Source organism: Atheta coriaria, unplaced genomic scaffold (genome assembly GCF_025399875.1).
Source record: "Atheta coriaria isolate IRGN ID8LTWV9N9 unplaced genomic scaffold, Caltech_Dcor_3.1 hic_scaffold_6_pilon, whole genome shotgun sequence".
NCBI lineage: Eukaryota > Metazoa > Arthropoda > Insecta > Coleoptera > Staphylinidae > Dalotia > Dalotia coriaria.
Genome location: NW_027045448.1, coordinates 5,583,720 through 5,605,564, shown reverse-complemented (window position 1 = coordinate 5,605,564; position 21,845 = coordinate 5,583,720). Strand labels below are relative to the sequence as shown.

Sequence of the window (21,845 nt, the reverse complement as noted above, 5' to 3'; positions counted from 1 at the left end):
CACGTACATGCTTTGTCAATTGCAATCTGCAAAAGTTATTACATGAGCAAACAAGGAAAAGTGCAACGGCCGAAGGGGTCTGGCTTTGATGGATGATTATTTGCCAAATATCATGTAACATGAAAGGACAATCCCATCTAAAAAAAAAATCATTAGATACACAGCAAAAAAAAAATTAAAAATTCAAGTGAAACAAAACTTTTTGACACAATGGCGTTATTAATTACGGGAATGAATATTTCCGTGGAAATTCTTCAGAATAATAAATAATTATCTCGGGCGGATTCCAAGTAAAGCCAGCGGTCTTCGTGGAAATAACGCCGCGCCAACAATAACACGTTCGTTTGCCAGCTATAATTAGCAAGAAGACTGCGTACACAAATTATCGGCACGTGGAAGCCCTCGAGGGGATGCAAAGCGTGAATCGATTCGAGAAATGCGAGCGAATATAGCTAATTTTAATTTAATTGTAATTATATCGGATGCAGTGAGCGCGTGAGCAATGATTTATTGATTCAATTGCAAAAGTTTTCGTTTTAATTAATTAGAATGTCTTAATTCCGAATCAAGTTTCAGAGGGGCGCTTTAAATTTGGGTAGCTCTAGACTCTCTTGGCACTGCGAGTTTTAGTAGATTTACGACTCGGTGGCAAATATCGTCATTTGTTGTTTGCGAAAAACGTTGTTTTATGGCGCGTTCGTCGTTCTGTTTGCTTTGCATATTCATAAATTTTATCTTGGGCATCGCATTGCAAGCGTAAGGTGTGTGTACTGTGTGTGTACTTCGGATTATTTACGAGCACGCAACATGTATGCTATTGTTCGTTTAATTTTATACCATTAGCGGAATTCCACACAAATGCAAACTTATTAAAGCTACAGCGGATTAATGATAGAATTATTACATCTAAGGATATTGAACTTTATCAAACTAATTACTTGTATATTCTGGAAGCGTACCGATATAAGAATGCTTCATGCTTCAGACTTGTTGAGGAGAAACGAGTGACTTCCAATAAAAGCACGCCGGGCGTTCATTCAAAGATTGCAGAAGACACATACCCGCCAAACACACAATGGGTGAAGACAACCGCGAGCACAATGCCAGCGAAGTCACTCATCATGATCATAATGGAACGGTGGTGCTGGGAGTCTAGCATAAATTGTACTCTGCACAACACAGTTCACTTTAACGCTGCGCTCGGCGATATTGTGACAGCTGACTGGGGGGTTGGTCTCCCCCTTGTTTAAGTCGCGTGCGTGTATATGCGGTGCGGCGGCCGCTCCCCGATCATATTGATTGCCGCTTGAACGCACAATACGGTGAAACTGGGAGCAGGCAACCGGAGGAGACAACACGACGAACCACAGCAACAGCCACCTTCGAATTCGATGTGTCTATCGATTTCGACACTAAATGAATGATGGCATGATGGAATCATTCCACCACTCAGATGAAATATGGAATCTTCTAGCTATACCTACCAGCTACTGCCATGATTGTTGACTTAATTACATGTCTACACGTGAGAAAACATAGCATTATGTAATCTGGTTTAAATATTCTACTGCATGAAATTTAGTTGGCATGCGATGAGATCACAAAGCCAGGAACAGTTCTCATAATTTCGTTCAACGCGAACAATGAATGACATTGCGTTGTTGACGAAAATATTGAAGATGTTTAGATTAAATGTTTCATTATTCAAAACGCCAGTTTTGCCCAACTTTAATCCCCGCTTTGACACAGTGAAATATCTAGTCCTCTTGAATAATTTATTCGTATTAAAAGTTTCATTGTTTGCGAACATGGCTATCCAGCTACCCAAATCAAATATTTAAGTTTTCCTATGTACCACAGTTTCCCTCCTGTATTCTGATGCAAATAAGCACTGACGTGGGCAAACATGTAAAATAATTGCATGTTGTAGCAATTTCTACACATTTTTCATTTAAATAGTGAATTCCTGTCGGTGATATATGATATGCGAGCATATGTCTAGTCTAGTCACGTGTGTCTAGCGGCGAAAAACTCAAAACGACGTCATAAACCATGCGTAATGTGATGCAATAGGGTTAGAAGTTCGTTTTTCGTCAGACAGACTGGATCGAATACCAAGCAGCAGCAGCAGCAGTTGACGCTACCCCTCTCGCCTCATTCCGGGTTACATAAAACTCACTCGTCGTGCGAGAGCACGACGTGATGAAAGCCATAATTTGTCCTGATAAAAATTTCAAAATTTGCTACGCTCTACTTATTTCGACGCGCATCGCAGTATTATACGGGCTTTCTTTGAAATATTTATAATTTCGAGGCGCGTTTGCCTCACACGCGTGATTTGATTCCGCCAACCACCCCGGTGAAAGTGTTGGGGTTGAAGGGAACTGAAAATTCATGACCGGATAAATCATTGTTATCTATTCATTATGACACATCCCTGTATGATTTATTACGTAAGCGCATAGGCGATTCACGCTTTTATTTATCCGGCCGCCTCACCATCGGAACCATTAGTCTTCAATAGCCCGCTTTTTTTTTATTTCGGGGGATTGGTAGTTAGATTTTCGTCGTTGTCGATTAGCCCAACAGGGCGGCACTTTCCAAATTGATGATTAAATGCGTTTTTGCGTTCATTATTTCATTTTGTGCGCACGAGGGTTGTTTTCGGGGTGTGTACACACGAATGTCATGTTGTTATGCACGCATGGATGTATGAGGTAATGTGTGTGGGTATAGTACAACCACCCCTGCATGTTCAATTCATTTTTCAGCATGTGCAACACGGCGAATTTGTTTGTGGTGGATCACCCGAATGTTTTTTCTTTTCGGTTCCTTCTTTTCGATTGCATTTGTTTTCATTCATTCATTCTTTCCGTACGTACCCTTCATTCCGGATGTGTTCTGTCGGCTTCAATTTAAACCACTCTTTGTTTATGCGAGCGCGTAGTCTCAGATGTAGGTACTGCATCGAAACGATGGTGATGGCTTTGTTTACTTGCGAATCGTCTCCATATATCCATCGCTATAAAAGCAAAAGCTTTCAGCAGACGATGGCGGCGGCGGCGGGGTAACAAATTCACGTTCCGTGCGCGCCGCCTCGCACAATACCATTTATGTGGGACTCGCGTCACACGGCTTTGCCGGGAATTGAATTTTGTCGTCGCGCTTCTTCCATTCACGCACGGGGCGCAAACATGGCCGACGCCAGTCTTTTGTTTCATGGTCGTTACCGTTGCTTTTTATTCACGCCCGTCTGATTCTTCTAACAGTTTAACCCAATTATCCTTTTTTCTGTTTGTTCGGTGCTTTTCTTTTGTTCTGCCGAGTCATTCCAGGGCGTTCCAGCTTACTGTGTCATGCAACATTTAATATGATTTTGTTTGGATTTTGCACGTTGTCTGTGTTGCTTGGAGGCGGTCGGTCATGATGACGCTTTTATGGCCGCACACATTTTGTTTCTTGCGCATATGTTGCAGCCATTTATTTAGTCTCCAACCACCAACGTAATAATATGCACGCCATAAATTCGGATCAATGTTTTTCTCTTCGTATATTTACATACTAAATCTCTGCAACCAAATATACACGCAAAACTAAATTATTATAATTATTATAATGAAATTTCCTTCTGGCTTACTGCGTTGCAGAAGTAGATTCAGCCTATAATTTTAGCGAAACGTCATTTAAGGCACTACTATGTGGGCCAGAGTTATAAATTATATTCGAGCTTAGAGATTGTTTAAATAATTCAATTATGGTGAATGTGTGAGCGTTACCACGAGAAAAAAATGGTAAGAGTGAAGAAATATCGGTTTTATCACCCACCAATTGGATTATCTTGTTAATTCCACTTAATCAAATCATTTATTATGATTAACTTCTAAATTTTAATTTTGTTTTTTATGGAATCCAAGCCTTTCCCTCAAATATATTCGCAATTTGTTTTCTTTCAAATCACGTAAGTTGTTAGCCTTCAAAGTTTTGATCGTGCCATTTGCCTGGCTTAGACATGTTGCAGTCACAACAATTTGCATAAGCGATTAGAAAAATACACGCTGCATAAATATGTGAGTTTTATAGCGACTCGAACAAGTTGTTATTACCAGTTTTTCATACGAATCTTTCATCTCTGAAGTTATCGCTGATTTTATTCAGCTAACAAGACGTGTGGTCGATGGTTAGCTAGAAAATATTGCGCCTTAATCAAGAATGTAATAACAAATGTGACTTTTATTGTATACGCATTAATTAATGACAATCATTTATGCAAATGATAAATTCCGCTGAAATAATGAGGGCATAATTGCGAATGTTTATGAGCGCAAAGCACTTTTACTATACCTACTAGTGGAATTTATTACCCAATTGAAGATTTAACATAAGCCGATTGATTTTTTAAGAGGATAAAATCAAAAGTTAAAGTATTTTCTTTGTGGAAATAATCGGGCATTGAACTTGCGTAATCCTGAAATTTTATAATATGCATTCTAGTTTTTATTACACTCCTCTTTATCTCTTGTTATTACGAAATCACACGATAGATTGCAATAAAGATTGTAATAATAAGACCGTGATGTTCTCGGATGCCCTCTGATGATCGCCGATGTTCCGTAATTATATCCCTCAGTTTAATTTGATAATTCTCTAATATACACTTATATAACTAGCAAGGTCTAGGCATCTTGCGCACCGTTAATTTTTCAACAATTTGTTTCGTCTCGAAAAGCCAGCGTGCCGGTATAATTAAACTTCTCCGCGTTAATTACGGCGCGCATCGAATTCCGCCGCATCCATTGACATTTAACGAAACTAAATTGGCAATTGAAACCGGCGCACAATCACAATTAGTTCTGCTGTCTGCAGGGCTCTTTCGAAGTTGGGTCTAGGAGCTTTACAGGATGCAGGAAGCTTTTGAGCAAGCTTAGAGCTTTAACATTTGATTAAAACCTTTTCCCTCGTCGAGAGTTGTTGTACAGTCTGGATAATGAGCACTTGTGATGGACGGAATTGTTTTGCTAAAGAGAAATATAAAACCAGATCGTAAATTTAGTTTTTAAGTAGGAAAACGATAAAAAATACAGAAATTTTATTTTTATAGGATATTTTTATGGCAGTCTTGCTATCAACTGTTTATATTGATGTAATGATTGACATTTTGATGCAGCTGCTTCTAGTATTACAAGAATTACAACTAATTGCCTTCATGCCGGCAGAGATTGACGATGTGCATGCGTACACCACCCATTCATAAAGCAAATATTATTGTCTTTGATTACTCGTGTAGAACTCGTCTGTAATTGTTTCATTCAATTGTTAAACTAAGTAGTGAGTGAGTGGCTGAGAGCATTAATGGTGGTCATAAACCGCCTTAAGCAGTTTTATGCTTCGTTTCAGTTCTCTATCAATTAGTTTGATAGATGTGTGTGGCTTTCTACTCGAAAAAAGTTTATATTTCAAGTTTTAATTACTTGTTACTAAATTATTTTGGATATTAATATTTATTAATAAATTACGCTGAGGTATTAATTAAATTAAAAGTTTTGCTGGAATATTTTATATTTATATATTCTGGTAAAATCTTAATCTTCGCGCTCGCTTTAACCTTTTAAATTCCGTGTAATTAAATCTTAAATCCACAACATTTAAGGTAGGTTAAAATCTTTTGCGGCGCAACAGTGCCGACCACCTACTGACCTAAAAACGTTCATAAAAATCGTGTGCCGCTTTTGATGGAAGGAAGCACGGACATGTGAAACAAAACACGAAATGAATTTCACTTTGCAGCTCTGCCATTTCTTCGACGAGAAGTTCACGTGTTGCTGGCTGGTCTCGGCGGAAATCAATTAGATACCTACCTACCTCTCGGCACAATGTTAATGCACGTGATGCGAGGTTGTTCTTTTCGTATTGATTTTGATCGACAGTGTAAGTTAATGGCGTTCCAGTTGCACTCACGTTGCAATGACACGTCCTATTTTCTATGGGTGCAGCCTGAATAAACATTGCAATCCATCGCGATACAATTGTACGTACATCAAAGTATCGGCGTTGCCCAAGTATCATCAGGATCGTTCAAATTCCATTTCGTTATAAATCGAAGACTTGTGAATTGTGAGCGTTGCTTACTGCTGGATTCCATCGACCTTCACATTCTTGTATCGCGCAATCAATTAATATCCAGTTTTAAATCAACTATGTTAACATTTGATAAGATAAAAATTGTACCGACTTTCAATTGTGTTGTCTTATTAGACTATTGTTTAGTTTTTCGAGTGGCTTGCATTGCATGTCTGTCTGTCTGCCTTCTTCAACAAGTTTTTATTCTAAGGCAAAGCCACTTTAAAAGCAGCAATAAATAAGCCTCGTTTTGACACAATTTTTTATTTGTCTATTCACCACATTCTCGTTGTATGTGAAATGTGAATCCTTGGCGAAGTGAAAGTTTCTAAAACATGCGAGGATTTAACTTACCATGTTTGTGGTGAGCTGTGAGAGATTTAAAGATATGTTTATAGTGTCAGTGAAAACCACAGGAATATATTTGAAAGAATTATAAAAAGTTGATAGATTTTACCTTTTCACTTTTAATCTTGGGCTTATTTATGTGAGATTGTTTATTGTTTATAGATTTTCGATTTAATGCTGTGCTTTGTTCCGATGAGAGGTCAAATGAGTTATTTTTTACATTACAAATTATTTTCTATTAAATCGATTGCATCGGTAGATATAAAATATAAGCTTAATTGAAATTACACACTGAATTAGGTTAAAATGATGTTTTTGTTTGTTTTATTTATTGATTGTGTACAATTTAGTTTTTAAACAAAATTCACATTACTGTCGTGATTGTCATATCTGAAGAGTAGGTAAATATACAGCCGTATAACTGTACAAGTAAAGTACGTAATTGGCCTTTATTACACATGTTACAAGCATCCTTGGAATATATGCCATAACGTGTATGCTAATGCACATTTGTTGTCCAGTTGCACAATTCCACAATTGCCGTTTGTCGGGCGGCAATTATTGCAACTGTATTTATGAATGGCTGTTCATAATGTGTTTATGCACTGCAAGTTCCGATCGTGTGACATTTTTTACATTCATAGAAAATTATATCAAGATAAACTTAAATAGAAAGTTGGTGTTTGTGTGTTTAATCGTAATTAACTTAATTAATTAATCGTTTTGTAACGTGTTTTCGCGCTAATTAAACAAGTGAAAATTCATAATTCATAACTCACTTTTTAAATTTTTTAAATGATTAAACATGCAAGAGAAATGGCGCATTGTCTGTTGCACGAATACGAGTAAATTGCCGTTCTCCAATTAATTTTCACCGACGGCTTAATAACAACAACACCTTCACACTTTCAATTAGAGTGTGACGTTCTCCGCTTTGATGTGTAAATCGCACGAACGGCATGCACTCTTTTCGTTAATTATCAGGTTTGACTCGTGTTTCAATTGTTATGACAATGAGTTATGTTTCTTTTGCGCTAGCTTCGAAACAAAGACATACTTTTAACTGATGCAGACGCGACGCGCTCATAATTTATATTTTTTTTAAAATTAAATTATTCAAAAACTATTTGTACTAAATTTATAATTCTTTCAGATTCTATATCAATTTCCACATGTATTTGAGCCACTTTTTTGTATTCCACTAAAAATAATAACCAATTAAAATTACATATGTGCATTCCAATATGTTTACGCATGTGGGAGTGTCCGAAAACGCATGCGAAGTCTAGAAATACACGAACAAGTCTTACAATAAACAACAAACTGATTTATATTGTCAATTGCACTCTAAACAACATATGTAAATTATATGTGGGTGTCGTGTTGGAGTATTTCAACTCGAATCAATTTGTCGTTAATCATCGTTTAGGCTTACACGATGTATCGTTTTATAAACATATTTACAAATCATTGAATTAGTTTCATATTTATCTATAACAACGGGTGCATATGTTCGTATTACATACATTTATAGAATATATGAATTATTACAATATCAATGCTGTAAATCAATCAGTTTCACTTGTTATCTAGTGGTAGCATCGAACGAGTTTGTCAATAGATACTAATTGTGATAGAGGCGTGATAAAATGTCTTAATCCTGAAGAGAGTTCCATGAACGGTTGATTAATCAATATAAAGTGCGATGACGAAGTTTCGGGGCATCTGAACAATTAAGCATTTTACGAACAAGTTAAATATTTCACGGTATCGACGAGATAAATGTTTGTTTTGTGTTTTCAGCAAACGTGTTTTTAAGATTATACTACTGAGTAATTGGAAATCAATGATATTAAACACAAACAATATTTTATTTGCACTTTTTATTGATTCACTTGCCATTGATATCAGTCAAGTTGTTTATCAGAATTTTTGTGTGAATCATGATTTATCAATTTTTGAAGTAATCTAGCCATTTAATTCATTGGAAACTGAATGTTTGTTTTATTTGATTCACGATTCACGAAGCAAACCCTTAATTTACCGGTCGATCAAATTTGTGGTTGCACTCCTGAAGTTCGAGTATAGTAGTTGAAGCAATTCTATTACATTCAATCTAAACAGCGGGAAATCGACGAACAAAGCCGCCATTATTCATGCTGTACAACATCCGAATCAATATTTTCAAACTTTAATTCGCAGCCACGATGCTGTTGTAATGGCAAACGGTAATGGAAGCTGATGAATGGGTCGATGAGTAATTTTTATTACTTACACATGCGTGAATCACTTCCCTCGTCAGCCAAGTATTACTACGAGTGCATTTTCACAAAGCACTTGATGTGTTAATTTTGCACCGCCTTTGTATGTATGTGTTTTTCCTCCACTGAATGAAAACCAATCCCTACAGTTGAATGTTGAATTGTCGGACTTGAATTCAATGAGTTCATTCACCAACATGAATTAGCGTTCGATTGCTCTGACATTTCAAGTGAGTTTGAAGCTCGTGAGTTTTGCCCGGCTGTACTTGAGATTTGAATATCTGTTTCTGGTGAATATCTGCGTCTAGCATGGTTACATTCCTTCACATTCTGCGTTGTTTATTCAAGTGTGACTTCCTTGTTTTTGTAGATGTAGATTAACTTCGTCACATTCAGATGCCTGTTGCATGGGATGACGTAGTTTTCTGTCGCCCATGTGCTGCCGACAAATATGTCATAACTTTTTCTATATCTGCGTGGCTAAAATTATTTTAGGAGATAAGTTGAAATTTTGTAAGCTTTGAATTGAGGTTAGATCTGATTGGAAGGCTTGTATATGTTTCAGTTGGCAATAAGCCTCTTAACGACATGATCCAGCTTAAAACCTACGCATGAGTAGATTATGACGATTATGTCGAGGGATGTAGGCATTTTAGACTTACAACCCCCTCGGTAATTTAGATTTGCTCGTCAAAATTTAAATTTTTATTGAATACGTTAAAACTTTTTAACGTGCCATTATTTTCTCGAAAAAGTTTAAGCACTTTCAATATCTCTTACATACGTTTCGAGCCACTTTGCATAACTGAGGCATGTTTCTACACGCGAAACATTCTATATTAAAACCCTCTAACACGGTATCTACGATCTCGTCGAGTAGCAGCCACTTATATGCATTCACGTACATGCCGTAAGCACGACGAACGGTCGCGCCGAAGGGGTTTCCCTGGTCTCTCTTCGACTACCACCACATTCGATTATAGTCGCAGATAAAGCCAGTTTTAAACATCCGGCTCATTATATTTTCAGGACAATGCGCTCGCACCCTTTCGTTCCAAAACTCTCTCGCAACTCTCTCGGTGCCTTCTATTATTATTATCAGCAGGAAAGTTAAGGCGTACAATCGCGAAAACCGTTAAATTACGAAACGTGAAAACTTGAGAACTTGTTTGAATATTTCACCAACGACTAATTGCTTTTCTATCTGTTTACAGTTTTGGAAAGAGGACCGGTGGCAGTGCACGAAGACCGAACGAATGCTTCGTCTTGGAACCCTCTGAAATGATTGTGGTGAGTGATCGTAAATAGATTGTGCGTGCAAGAATTGGAACGAAATCAACCTTATCGAGGCAATTTCTCGCGGTATGCATCGCAATTAGGATACGGCGCATGCATTCTAATAATATGCCGTTTATAATTAGCGGCGTTTTAATTAATTTAAACGCGTAACAGATGCGCCCGTTCGAGCAGCACGAGTATCGTTTTAAGACGATCGCGGCATACAAATTAGGCCTACTTGAATCTACGTACGCACTTGACTACCGGCCAACCAACCGGATGTTAGTGTGAAAACGGAAACGTTGCGTTTGTTTTTATTTGCTTCTAATTTCTAAGCATTTTTCCCCGATGCACATGCGAGAAAATTATGATAGTGTAAGCTATTCAAAAGTTTTTAGCTTTTTTCGATAATTAATTATCGTTTCTATATTTATAAATGTCATTCTCACAAACTGAGTAAACGCACCTCACGCTGAGTGATATTTTTAGTCGCATGTGGGATGCACCATCATTGTATGCTTATTTTGTTTCTCTCGACTAATTACCGAGCGCACACACATAAACAAACTGTCGAGGGAGCTGATGTTATTTGAAATTATTAAAACTTGGCACCTCTACGCCCGCACATGTGCTCAACATCAACCCTCGCAAGTGTAATCGATTTTCAATCAGTTTGCAATTATCAGCTAATATCGAAATTGGCGGACGCATTCGCTAATAGAACTTGGCAATTTTGCCGCATGCGGTAAATCTGATTTCGTCGAATTTATTGGGGCAAATTGCCTCGAATGGCAAACAATGCATGGGCGGCGTTCTCGCCGAATCTCTAGCCAAAGCGCGCCGCAGCGTGGGTGTGCAGGTAGGCCAGGAATCCATATCACTAAGCCCGTTTGATGGTCGGGACTTGTTTGGGTCACCTAGCAACCAGTTTTGAACTTGCCGCGACCCCTGACCTTTCAAGCTCTCATATCTGAATAATGTTTGCACTTATTTTAATAGTCCCAGTGCATTGTTTTCGTTTGACCCGGAATCTTAATCATGAACTAAATTAAGGTCTATGTTATATTTTGGTGTGCAGTATCATTATGCTGTGATTTAGAGTTAAATCACCGCAAATGAGTTAATTGTTGTCATTTGCCAGGAGATGTACTTTCTATTTACGAGTCTTGGTATTTGTACAAATGTCTGCATCTAAAAATACGACACATTCTAGTGCATTATAATAATATAACATACGCCATTCGAATATCATAGTTCAACTATGCCACCGGTTAATATATAATTTTCTGAACAAATGCGCTGTGATTTGAAAGCGACAATTGAATCAATAACTTACACGCTATTTATTTGTTCGGTGAGCTCGATACATTTTTTGAAAACATTGACCTTTTTTATACTGAAAAGGTCACACGCAAATAGATATAATTTGCCGATTCTGGAGCCTCCTGAGATAGGTTAACTTATAGATTAGTTCACAAAGTCTCTGCTAGGGGGCGCTGACGTCATCCTCCTTCGAAGGTTCCCGAATCGACGAATTATATCTACTCTCAAGAAACTAAAGGAAACCGTTCAAGTGCTACTTCTCACGATTCTTGAATCTCATTAGTAAAAATTAAGTGCGCTTTGTTTAGAACTGTTGCGAGGAAACTTCGTTCGTAGCATTGCTACAATTACAAAATCACACACACACACACACACACACGACGCAATAGGCACTGCATGCGCAGCCAGGAGAAACGCACAAGCAAAATATTTAACATTTCTGAGCATGTGTTCTTTCATCGGAACATGATAAATTTCTTGCGACAGCTAGAAACGCATGCACGTATTTGTCGCAAGCAAGCTCTCCTCCCGCGTCTATTTTTATATGTTTCGGAATATTATATCTGGAGGCAGGAAGCAGAAACTTCCCGTTGAAAAGCACGCTTTAGTTGCACTTTACGCACCATGGTGTCGAGGACGCTTTTAAGTGTTACGCATATTGTTCAATTCGTAATTGTTAACGAACGCGTCACAGATTAACTATAGCAACAAAAATCAGTGTGTATTGTCGTCGGAATGCTGAAGTATACGTGTACACTGGAGAATGTGTGCGTGTTAACATGAATAAACTTATTATATTTCCGTTTGCGCACTGATAAAGCGGTTTTAATATCGGTCCCGTGGATGATATCACTTAGTTGTTCGTTAGACTTCTCGTTCACTAGTTATACAATTTTGCGCTTCTCAAGAACTGTTCATTCTTGCGTCAAACTATTTCGGTGGATGCATAATTAAATTCGGTGAAGGGTTACGTGATTAGTTTGTGGATTTGTGTGTGGTTACTTTGTTCGGTAACTTTGGTAAATTCCTTGCTGCGTGCGGTGCAGACAAATGATTATTATCAGGCGCTTCTTGGAGTTGTTTCACGCATAACGTGAGCATTGAACGCTACTTATAGAGGAACAAAGAACTGCAGGAAGAATGCTCAAGCACGCATTGAATACAGCGGTCAGGCAGGACCGTCCTGCCATACACCGCCGGCGGAGTACGCTCGGACACTTAAAGCTACGCCCAAAAGCGTGCGGATGGAGGATATAGTTTTGCGCAGAAGGCGAGCAAGATTGCAATCGCAATCTTGGCCGAATTCAATTTCAGATACAGCCGAGTCTGAGGTACAGTTTTAAAATAAACTGTAGAAAAGAATGATTATGTACCAACGCTTAAAATGATTGCAATTTTGATGTTATAAGTTTTCTTTCGTTTCAGATTGATTATCCCGACTTGGAGCATTCATCTACGACCACAAATAGTATTTCCAGTATCAGATCAGTCAGTATAACGCCAATGGATTCGACAAATAGACACATCGTACTGGACGATGCTTTTATGCCGCAATCGGGCATCCCTGGTCACAGGGCAAACTTGTACAACAATAAAACAGCCGCGGATCTCATTCGTCTGACACTAGCTCGGCGTACAGCGGTTCGGACACGATGGCGTCGACGCACTCGGAAGTCGACGAGGAGCTTGACTTCACCGGGCTCGTCGAGAGCGTTGTGGACGACAGTGAGGAAGAGGATGATTTGGCCGAAAGCATGGAGGTATGTGATGGGACCAACTTTTTTTCATTATAATGTAATCAATTTTGTCGGTATTATTTCACAGAGCTTACGCGTGCGGGATTTTGTTCGCGATAGCTTGGAGAAAGACCCTATCGAGCGCACCAACGAGGACATTGATGCACTCTTGGAATTGACTCAACAATTGAAGGCCTTCACGAACATGACGCTGACGGTACGGCGCGAGCTATGCGCGGTAATGGTTTTTGCAGTGGTGGAGAAAGGTGGGACAATTGTGATGAACGATGGTGAGGAATTGGATTCGTGGTCGGTGCTTGTGAATGGTACCGTTGAGGTAACGATACCGGGCGAGGAACCGCAGATCCTGACCGTGGGTGATTCCTTCGGCATTCTGCCTACAATGGATAAGCTATATCATAAGGGTTATATGCGGACAAAGTGTGATGATTGTCAGTTCGTCTGCATTACTCAAAATGATTACTATAGGATTCAGCATCAGGGTGAGGAGAATACTCGCAGGCATGAAGTCGACGGTAAACTGATTATGGTCACTGAATTGCGCGGTACCAACGATTTGCAACAGAGTAACAATCGCCGAGGGCATGTAGTAATACGCGCAACGGCAAAAGTGTTAATGGAGCAGTTAATCGAAGAGAATAGCTTGACCGATCCGACATATGTGGAGGACTTTCTTCTCACGCATCGGACATTTATTAAAAGTCCGCTGCACGTGACTGATCAGTTGCTCGAGTGGTTTGCGAATGCAGATATTCGTGATAGAGTGACACGTGTCGTACTACTGTGGGTTAACAATCACTTCACGGATTTTGAAACCGATCCCGACATGATCGAGTTTCTTGAGACTTTCGAGCTGGGTTTGGAGAAAGAAACGATGAAGGGACAATTACGGCTGTTGAATATTGCGTGCGCGGCGAAGGCTCGAATTCGCAACGTGGTGTTGGCGCGATCTAGTCGAGAGGAACCTCTCAATTTTGAAATCATGGGCGGCTACGAACGCAACTTTGGGATATTCATTTCAAAGGTTAATAAGAAAACGAAGGCAGAAGAAGTGGGTCTAAAACGTGGCGATCAAATCCTCGAAGTAAACGGACAAAGTTTCGAACACGTGCCGCAAACGAAGGCACTGGAAACGTTAAAGGGCGCTACGCATTTAAGCATAACGGTGAAATCAAATCTGTTGAATTTCAAGGAAATGTTGAATACACCCGACAACTCGCCTCGACCGCGAGGCAGAAAAGCTTCCGAAATCTCAAAGCTGCAGCCGGACCCGCGCGCCCGATATAGCATAGACGGTCCCGTGGACTCCCTTTCCCAGCAACCAGTTACCATTAACAACAGCCCACATAAAGAGAACAAGAAACAAAGCTTTATGACGCTTGGACCAAAACGGCGACTGCAGAAAGCCCTCATGAAGATGAATATTTTACCCAAAAATATGATCAAGTGAGTATATTTGATCATCTATTTAATCGAGAAAAATCAAAAGTTTGGTGTTACTTTTATTTAATAACAACTTGTTTTACAGCTTGGCGATGAATACAGATCAGGTAGACAGTTTTCCCCCGCAGGCGACGCTGAGCGCCAGCACATTCTGCTCACAGAGCAATCCCGATTTGATGTCGCTGTATTACGATGACTCGCGCTGCACAGATTATCCGGAGCACGTTCTCAAAGTTTTCAAGCCCGACCAAACGTACAAATACCTACTAATCCATAAGGAAACGACGGCGCATGAAGTCGTAATGCTGGCGTTACGTGAATACGGCATGACAGAGTCGAGCAGTATGTTCAGTCTGTGTGAAGTGTCCGTCACTGAGAACCAAACTATCAAACAACGGCGGTTGCCAGACCAACTGCAGAATCTTGCGGAGCGCATCGGGCTCAGCAGTCGATATTACCTCAAGACGAATGGAATTTCAGAGACGCTCGTCTCAGACGACATGGCGCCTGAATTAATAAGAGAGCGCTGTACACTTCTTACAGCTGAACGCAGTCGAGGTTGCCATTCAGTTAACGTTGCAGGACTTCAGCATATTTAGACAAATAGAGCCGACCGAGTACATTGACGAGTTGTTTGAGTTAAACTCCAAGTATGGCACTCCAATGTTGGACCAGTTTGCTGCTTTGGTCAATAAGGAAATGTTTTGGGTCGTTACGGAAGTCTGCAGTGAGCACAACGCCGTGCGGCGGATGAAGATCATCAAGCAGTTCGTTAAAGTAGCAAGTAAGATGATGACATTTTCAGAATCATGTATTAGACGTTCTAACTTGGGCTTTTATAGGACAATGCAAAGAGTGTAAAAATTTCAACTCCATGTTTGCAATCATCAGCGGTTTGGGTCACGGTGCTGTATCAAGATTGCGCCAAAGTTGGGACAAATTACCAACCAAGTACCAACGCATATTCTCGGAATTGCAACAACTTATGGATCCTTCCAGGAACATGAGCAAATATAGACAACTTGTGAATTCTGAACAAAATCAGCCACCAATTGTAAGCGTTGCAAATAATTTACAAAGTTTATTTTATTAATGACGAATATTTTTAGATACCTTTCTATCCAGTTGTTAAGAAGGATCTAACTTTCATTCATCTTGGCAATGACAGTAACGTGGAAGGCTTAATCAATTTCGAAAAGTTGCGTATGATTGCGAAAGAAGTAAGGACCCTGAGTAACATGTGCAGTAGTCCGTATGATCTCCTCACCATGCTGGAACTTGGTGGCCAACCGACCAGCAATGCAATGGTTGCTTTAAACCAGCTAACAACTCAATCTTCGCAGCATCATCCCCAAGGACAAGCAACAGTAAAACGGCGAAAGAAGTCAGCAGCGGCACCAAACCCAAAGAAAATGTTCGAGGAGTCGCAGATGGTGCGACGGGTAAAAGCTTACTTGAACAATCTTCAAGTTGTCAGTGATGAGATGCGTTTACACGACATGTCGTTGGAGTGTGAACCAGCGAATACGCCTGCAATTTCGGCGGCTTCTAATCCCCGAAGCAAACGACATGCTTCTCCAGCGCCGTCAACTACTAGCAGTACGAGCAGCGCCAGCGATGAGCGTAAACCTACTGCGAAGTTCGGCTCTGCATCACCTAAAGCCGTTAGAAAGCTATTGGCGCTATCCGAACCAACTAAAACGAGGCCATACTCTAGACAAACGCATGGTATTCTCGGTATGAATCCACAGCCAAGCCCGGGAGTGCGGCGAGCGCCAAGCGCAACTGGTAAGTGAATTTTAACCGAATTATGAAACTCCCGCGTACTAAAAGCGATGCAATAATTTTATTATGCAGGCAGTTACTCGAGTTACGGATCGTATAGCAGCAGCGGTACCGGTGGCAGATCAATGCACGAACGCTCACACTCCGATACTCCTACGCCGCTGCCATCAGTCGCTCTCTCGGCGGAAAGCAGTAGCGTCACCTCACTAAGCAACATGCCCCTACGCAAGTCCGGTAAGCATATTGCACTCATGCACCATCCTTACTATTCTGTTTCTACTATTGCAATCTTCGTAGCGAATTGCTGAGCATGTTTTGAATGACGCTTAATATCTCTGTAGGCTCGGTGGCATCGTCAGATTCAGGGCACAGTTCGGGCGATGGGTCGCACTATCCTCCACGTGGTCTAAGTCCGACGAGAGTTCCTTCCACGCTGACGTCAGGTATGTCTACCGAACAATACTAATTCTGGCTGATTTTGGGAATATCGTTTTGCATGATGGGTGCGATGTTTTTAAAATTTGGAATTGTGTCAGTGAATTTGTGCGATATGTGACAATGTATCTTGTTTGGTGTTTGGTATCAGGCTGGTGTCCCACTCGTCCTGGTTTAATGCCCTCTCATGCTGTGGCCGTGTTGCCCCCTTTGCCTCACTTAACTTTACGAAATGCTAATGGTAAGTCCTTTTCTTGGGGTTTCTAGCTGACTTCAAAACAAACAAAATAATCTGCGGCGCTTTGGCAACTTTTTTATGCTTTCATCAAAATCATATCATATAACAATAGTCGCAGGTATATTTGAAGCAATAACATCCGTGGTCCAGTAGAAAGCGTTGTTGTGGTGTTCGTTGCCGTTGGTAAATGATTGAAATGGTATTCAATGGATGTTTTTATGTTAGGTGTAGGTGGGCGACGACAACCTCCGGCTTATAGCGTGGCTGCTCAAATGGCTCGTTTGAATAGATTAGGGCGAGCACATTCCCATGAAGGAGTCACCCAGGGTTACCATTATCATACGGACCCTGACACCGATCACGGTACGTACGCTGCGACGAGAACTGAAAGCACCTCACGTTCAAACTCATATCAGCCACCTTAAATATTTGCTCTTTGCACACATCCGCACCGACTCACACACCTTACAATGACGGCAATAATTTGAAACTTGGACTAAAACTTTTTGACCGTTTTAATACTGTCCTAGGTGACGTCTTGACTGACTATCCATCATCGACCGCTGACTATGACACAGTTATTATAATGGTGTGACCGACTAAATATTTATTATACGAAAACTGACTAAAGACTGAAACAAATCCCGATGAAATAGACGTGTGATGTGCTTTGCACTTTTTGCTTTAACTGCTATTAAGTTACTACTATGTGTTCGTATCGTCTCTCGTTGATTTAACTGGCAATTATGATTTGTAAGTATTTGTAAGTTATTGTTTAATGTTCTCACACCATGGTAGGGGAAATTTACTGACACACATCGGAGTTATTTGATTATCAACTTATGTAAATGATTTACAAGTAAGTAATCGTTGTTTTGTTCCCCAGATGATGAAGAAACTCAGGTGTCTGCGGTCTGAAGAGTTTACTCCTCCAAGGCAAGCATTGGGATCACGTCTGAAACCATATCTTCAAGTAGATGTTCCCCAGCCAAAAACAATACTCATGTAATTGATATAATTTTCGATATTAGCCGACAATTGTACAAAAGGTACTGGTGTTGATTCAATAATTTTTAATTGTATAAAAACTGACGGAATTAACCACCTTGAAAAGTACCTGATTTTAACAAATAATTTCTTATTGTAAATATCTACTGGAACGTTGTTTAATTTTAGTGATTGTGTAAGCACTTTGTAATTATGTATAATTTTCAATCGCGTTTTATTTTAATTTTTTGTTTTATATAAATCACTGATTCATAAACGAATTTTCTTTAGCAAACTTTTAAACTAAACGATCTGACTCCTACAACATGTGTATAAACATCTAAAGCGCAGCAGTATACCGTCAATATTTTCACCGTTAATCAGTGAAAATTAGGAAGATGTCATTCCAAAACAAATATAATATCGTGTTAAAATAGAACTATTTATTACCAATTTCTATTTATATAAAGGAGGTGTCAGTCACATATCATTTCATAAATGATACGCGACTTAGTTATATTAATGAGGATCATGAATGTGTATTAAGGCAGACGAAATTACTCAAAGTATAAATGTGAACTCTTGTTTTGGCAAAGCATAATTGATTGGGACATACTTATTAGTACTCATGGATTGCCAAATTTCATTGGAGAAAAATATTTTATCGATAGGTAATGTGATTTTACTAGTCCAAACAAATTATTAATATATGTTTCTGAATGTGAAATCGTGCGATATTTCAATGTTATTTGGTATTTTTGTATTATTTGTTGATGTACAAACGGAAATGAGAATGAATGAAGGATGTTAATATTGAAATATTGCACTAATTTGTCAAAATATTATTGGAAACGCAAGATATTAATATGTTATTACATGTAACTATATATTTTAATAAATTTAAATGTATCACCTTAATAAAAACCTGATATCAAATTAAATGCTTTTTAATTACAACTTCTTACCTAAATATTGCGATGCTCCTTATCTCCTTTAAATAAATATCTCCTAAGTGCGCCAAGCGGGTACAATATGTAGCTGTTGTTTGTGTTCTGTTGTTGTTTTTAAAAGTTGAATAAGCTAGAAACATAAATAGAAGAATCATTTAACAATGATAAAAACACTCGGTGGTCGAGTGGGTACGTGCACCTGCTAGCATGCTAGTAGACACGGATCGAATCTCAGGTATAGCAGGCATTTTTCTCAAATATAAAAATAACAGGTGTAATTTGGGTTGCATATATGAATTGCAACGAAATACAAGTGAAGGCAATATGAGAAATAAGAAAGCAGCAAGTGGAGAAACGGAGAACAGAGAAATAGAAGAAGAAGGAGTAGTAGAGAAGATAGAAAGAAGAGAACAAATAGTAGAGTAGAGAAGAGGAGGAGATAGAAGAAAGAGCAACAGGAGTAGATCAGATTTTTAAATTTTTTGGCCCGTGTCGTTAGACAGCCTAAGGTCGCTCTCCCAGAGCGCCGCAGGCGCTCTGGTCGATCGCCCACTGCTTCGATGCGTCCATTGCTCCCGGCCCATCCTACAGCTACGATGTCTCTGCGCTTCATCCCCGAAATTATCAGGCATATCAACAATTTTTATGGTGGGGGATCATCCCCCGAGTGGGAGAACTCCTTATAAGGACATCCTTTTAAGAACTTATAAAAATATTTCTAAGTTTTAAGTCACCTCAAGAGAGGAGACACTCAAAAACATTCTTTCAAGTTCTGACCTGTACCTGAAATGAGAGAAGGAGTACACAAATCATACAGGATACCTTAGCAATTTTTATAGTGGAGATCATCCCCTGAGAGAGGGAACTCTTCCTGAAATGATAGAGGGGGTACACAAATCAAAGAAGTCAATATATTTTACTGTTTCTTTTATAACAATAGAATACAATATTAAAAATATTTTTACAAGTTCTGACCTGGACCTGAAATGATAGAAGGGGTGCACAAATGATGTCAGTCATAACCTCCATTAATACGAGATTCTTTATTTACAAATTCAATACAAGCATGTAAAATACATAGACAATTCAGGTCGCCATTTTGGAACAAGTCTTACGACCCGCATAATCGCGCGCATACAGACAAATACCAAATTATAAACACTAACACACAAGTACCAGAAAATAGCAATTTATCACGGAAAACTAATATACAGGGTGTTGCAAAAAGAAAATCGTAAGTTTAAGAAAGAAAACACCCGAACACAAAAAACTGGTCAAGGATTGATTGGGAATCAAACAAAACAAATATACAGGGTGTTGTCAAACGAAAATGACAATATTTAAAAAGAAAATTCTCACATCAAGCAAAAAATATCAGGAATTAACAAGGTTGATCAACTTTTGGTAAGGGAGCAGGAAAATGCAATATATAGGGTGACACAAGAAGAAAATCTCTACATATAATAATAAACCTCAAAATTCTCGAAGGAGAACAATTTTCACAGTGGAAATCGAAGGAAATGCAAGAGAAGGTAACACAACAACAATGCCACTAAGAGATTATATTTGCGACGCAATCTCCCGACAAAGTGTCGGCCGACGGCACGCACACGAGGAAGAAAACATTGAAATCGCGTATTACATACATTTTACGGACAGTAATTAATTGTAAAACTACTAGACGTATCAACGCGATTACAGAATAAAGATTGCAAAACAACAGAAAAATGTGAGATTAATAAAGATAGTAAAACCAACTTTTTCAGCGAGGCCAAAAATGTATCCGATGGCACGCGACAATTTTAAACTATTATATATCGATACCTTCACTACACGCGATTAAAAAGCAAAATGTAATAATGATGTAATATTTACAAACTTACCCCTGCATCAGGTAATCTAGGAATACACTGAAACAAAAGAAAACTCGCACTACTCTGCGTGCTAATAAAGTCCATCCTGTCGGATAATAGACTTGCATTACAAGTAATATTTCGGATATAACAGAAAATGTTACATTCTGACGAGGACAGACGATGATTATACGTTCTGGTAATTGACAGAAGTATGAATAATTTCAATTCATATTCTCAGCATCGAACTAATCCAAAGGCCGATGGACCATTAACACACAAATGAAGACACAAGTTTTGTAAATGTTCAGCGTACAAATTAATGGCTAAACCCAATACACATCTATGATCATTAGGTGCTGATTTTAATCCATAAAACGTAATGCACTTCACTGAATTGTAATGAAAAGAAGAAAGGTGAACCGCCGCGTGCTGATAGGAACAGCCTGAAACGATCGAACGTTCCTAGCGTGCACTCAGCATAGAACTGGTTCAAAGCGATAAAAAAGTTGTTTATACACAAACCCCGATAGAGGCAATATTAAGTTGTGTCAATATAAGTTCTGCACTATTCTGCACACATCCACAAATTTCCATAACTCACGTTAAAGAATTATTTCGCAAATAAATTTAAATACAGGGTGATAGAGAATTAAATTCTGAGACACTGCGTTCGCGTGTTATTTCAAAAGAACTACAACTTCTAGCGCAACGAGTACTAGGGCGCACACACACAATTTTTAACATAACTCACGTTACGAAATTATCTCGTATTAAATTTAAATACAGGGTGATGAAGAAGACTTATACAGCTACCCTCTTATGGTGCCCTGAATACGAGTTACTTTTACCACTACCCTCGTACGCCCTGAATACAAATCACTTTTACCGAGATATGAGCCAATTTCCACGACAAAACATGAAAAATATTGAAAACTACCTAATTTTGAAGCCATATCTGAGGGTGTTCTCAGCCGAGTTCCGGGGATGTCAAATGCGTATTGTTTGAAAGGACTCTTCTTTTACAATAATAAAAAAGAACATTCCAACAACGCAACCGTTCCCGAGAT

The 21,845-nt window shown here is 39.1% G+C and overlaps 1 protein-coding gene across 1 annotated transcript in view; it reads left to right on the top strand.

The window, feature by feature from the left end:
* Window positions 1–18,913, top strand: part of LOC135794600 (rap guanine nucleotide exchange factor 6-like) — a 49,999-nt gene extending 31,086 nt beyond the window's left edge. The window contains 13 exon segments of the mRNA XM_065305933.1: window positions 9,941–10,016; window positions 12,753–12,914; window positions 12,917–13,087; window positions 13,152–14,530; window positions 14,613–15,050; window positions 15,052–15,311; window positions 15,370–15,581; window positions 15,637–16,315; window positions 16,385–16,546; window positions 16,654–16,755; window positions 16,899–16,988; window positions 17,211–17,348; window positions 17,872–18,913. Coding sequence (XP_065162005.1) covers window positions 9,941–10,016; window positions 12,753–12,914; window positions 12,917–13,087; window positions 13,152–14,530; window positions 14,613–15,050; window positions 15,052–15,311; window positions 15,370–15,581; window positions 15,637–16,315; window positions 16,385–16,546; window positions 16,654–16,755; window positions 16,899–16,988; window positions 17,211–17,348; window positions 17,872–17,903 — 3,901 coding nt within the window. The 3' untranslated portion in view covers window positions 17,904–18,913.
* Window positions 18,914–21,845: the final 2,932 nt, after the last annotated feature.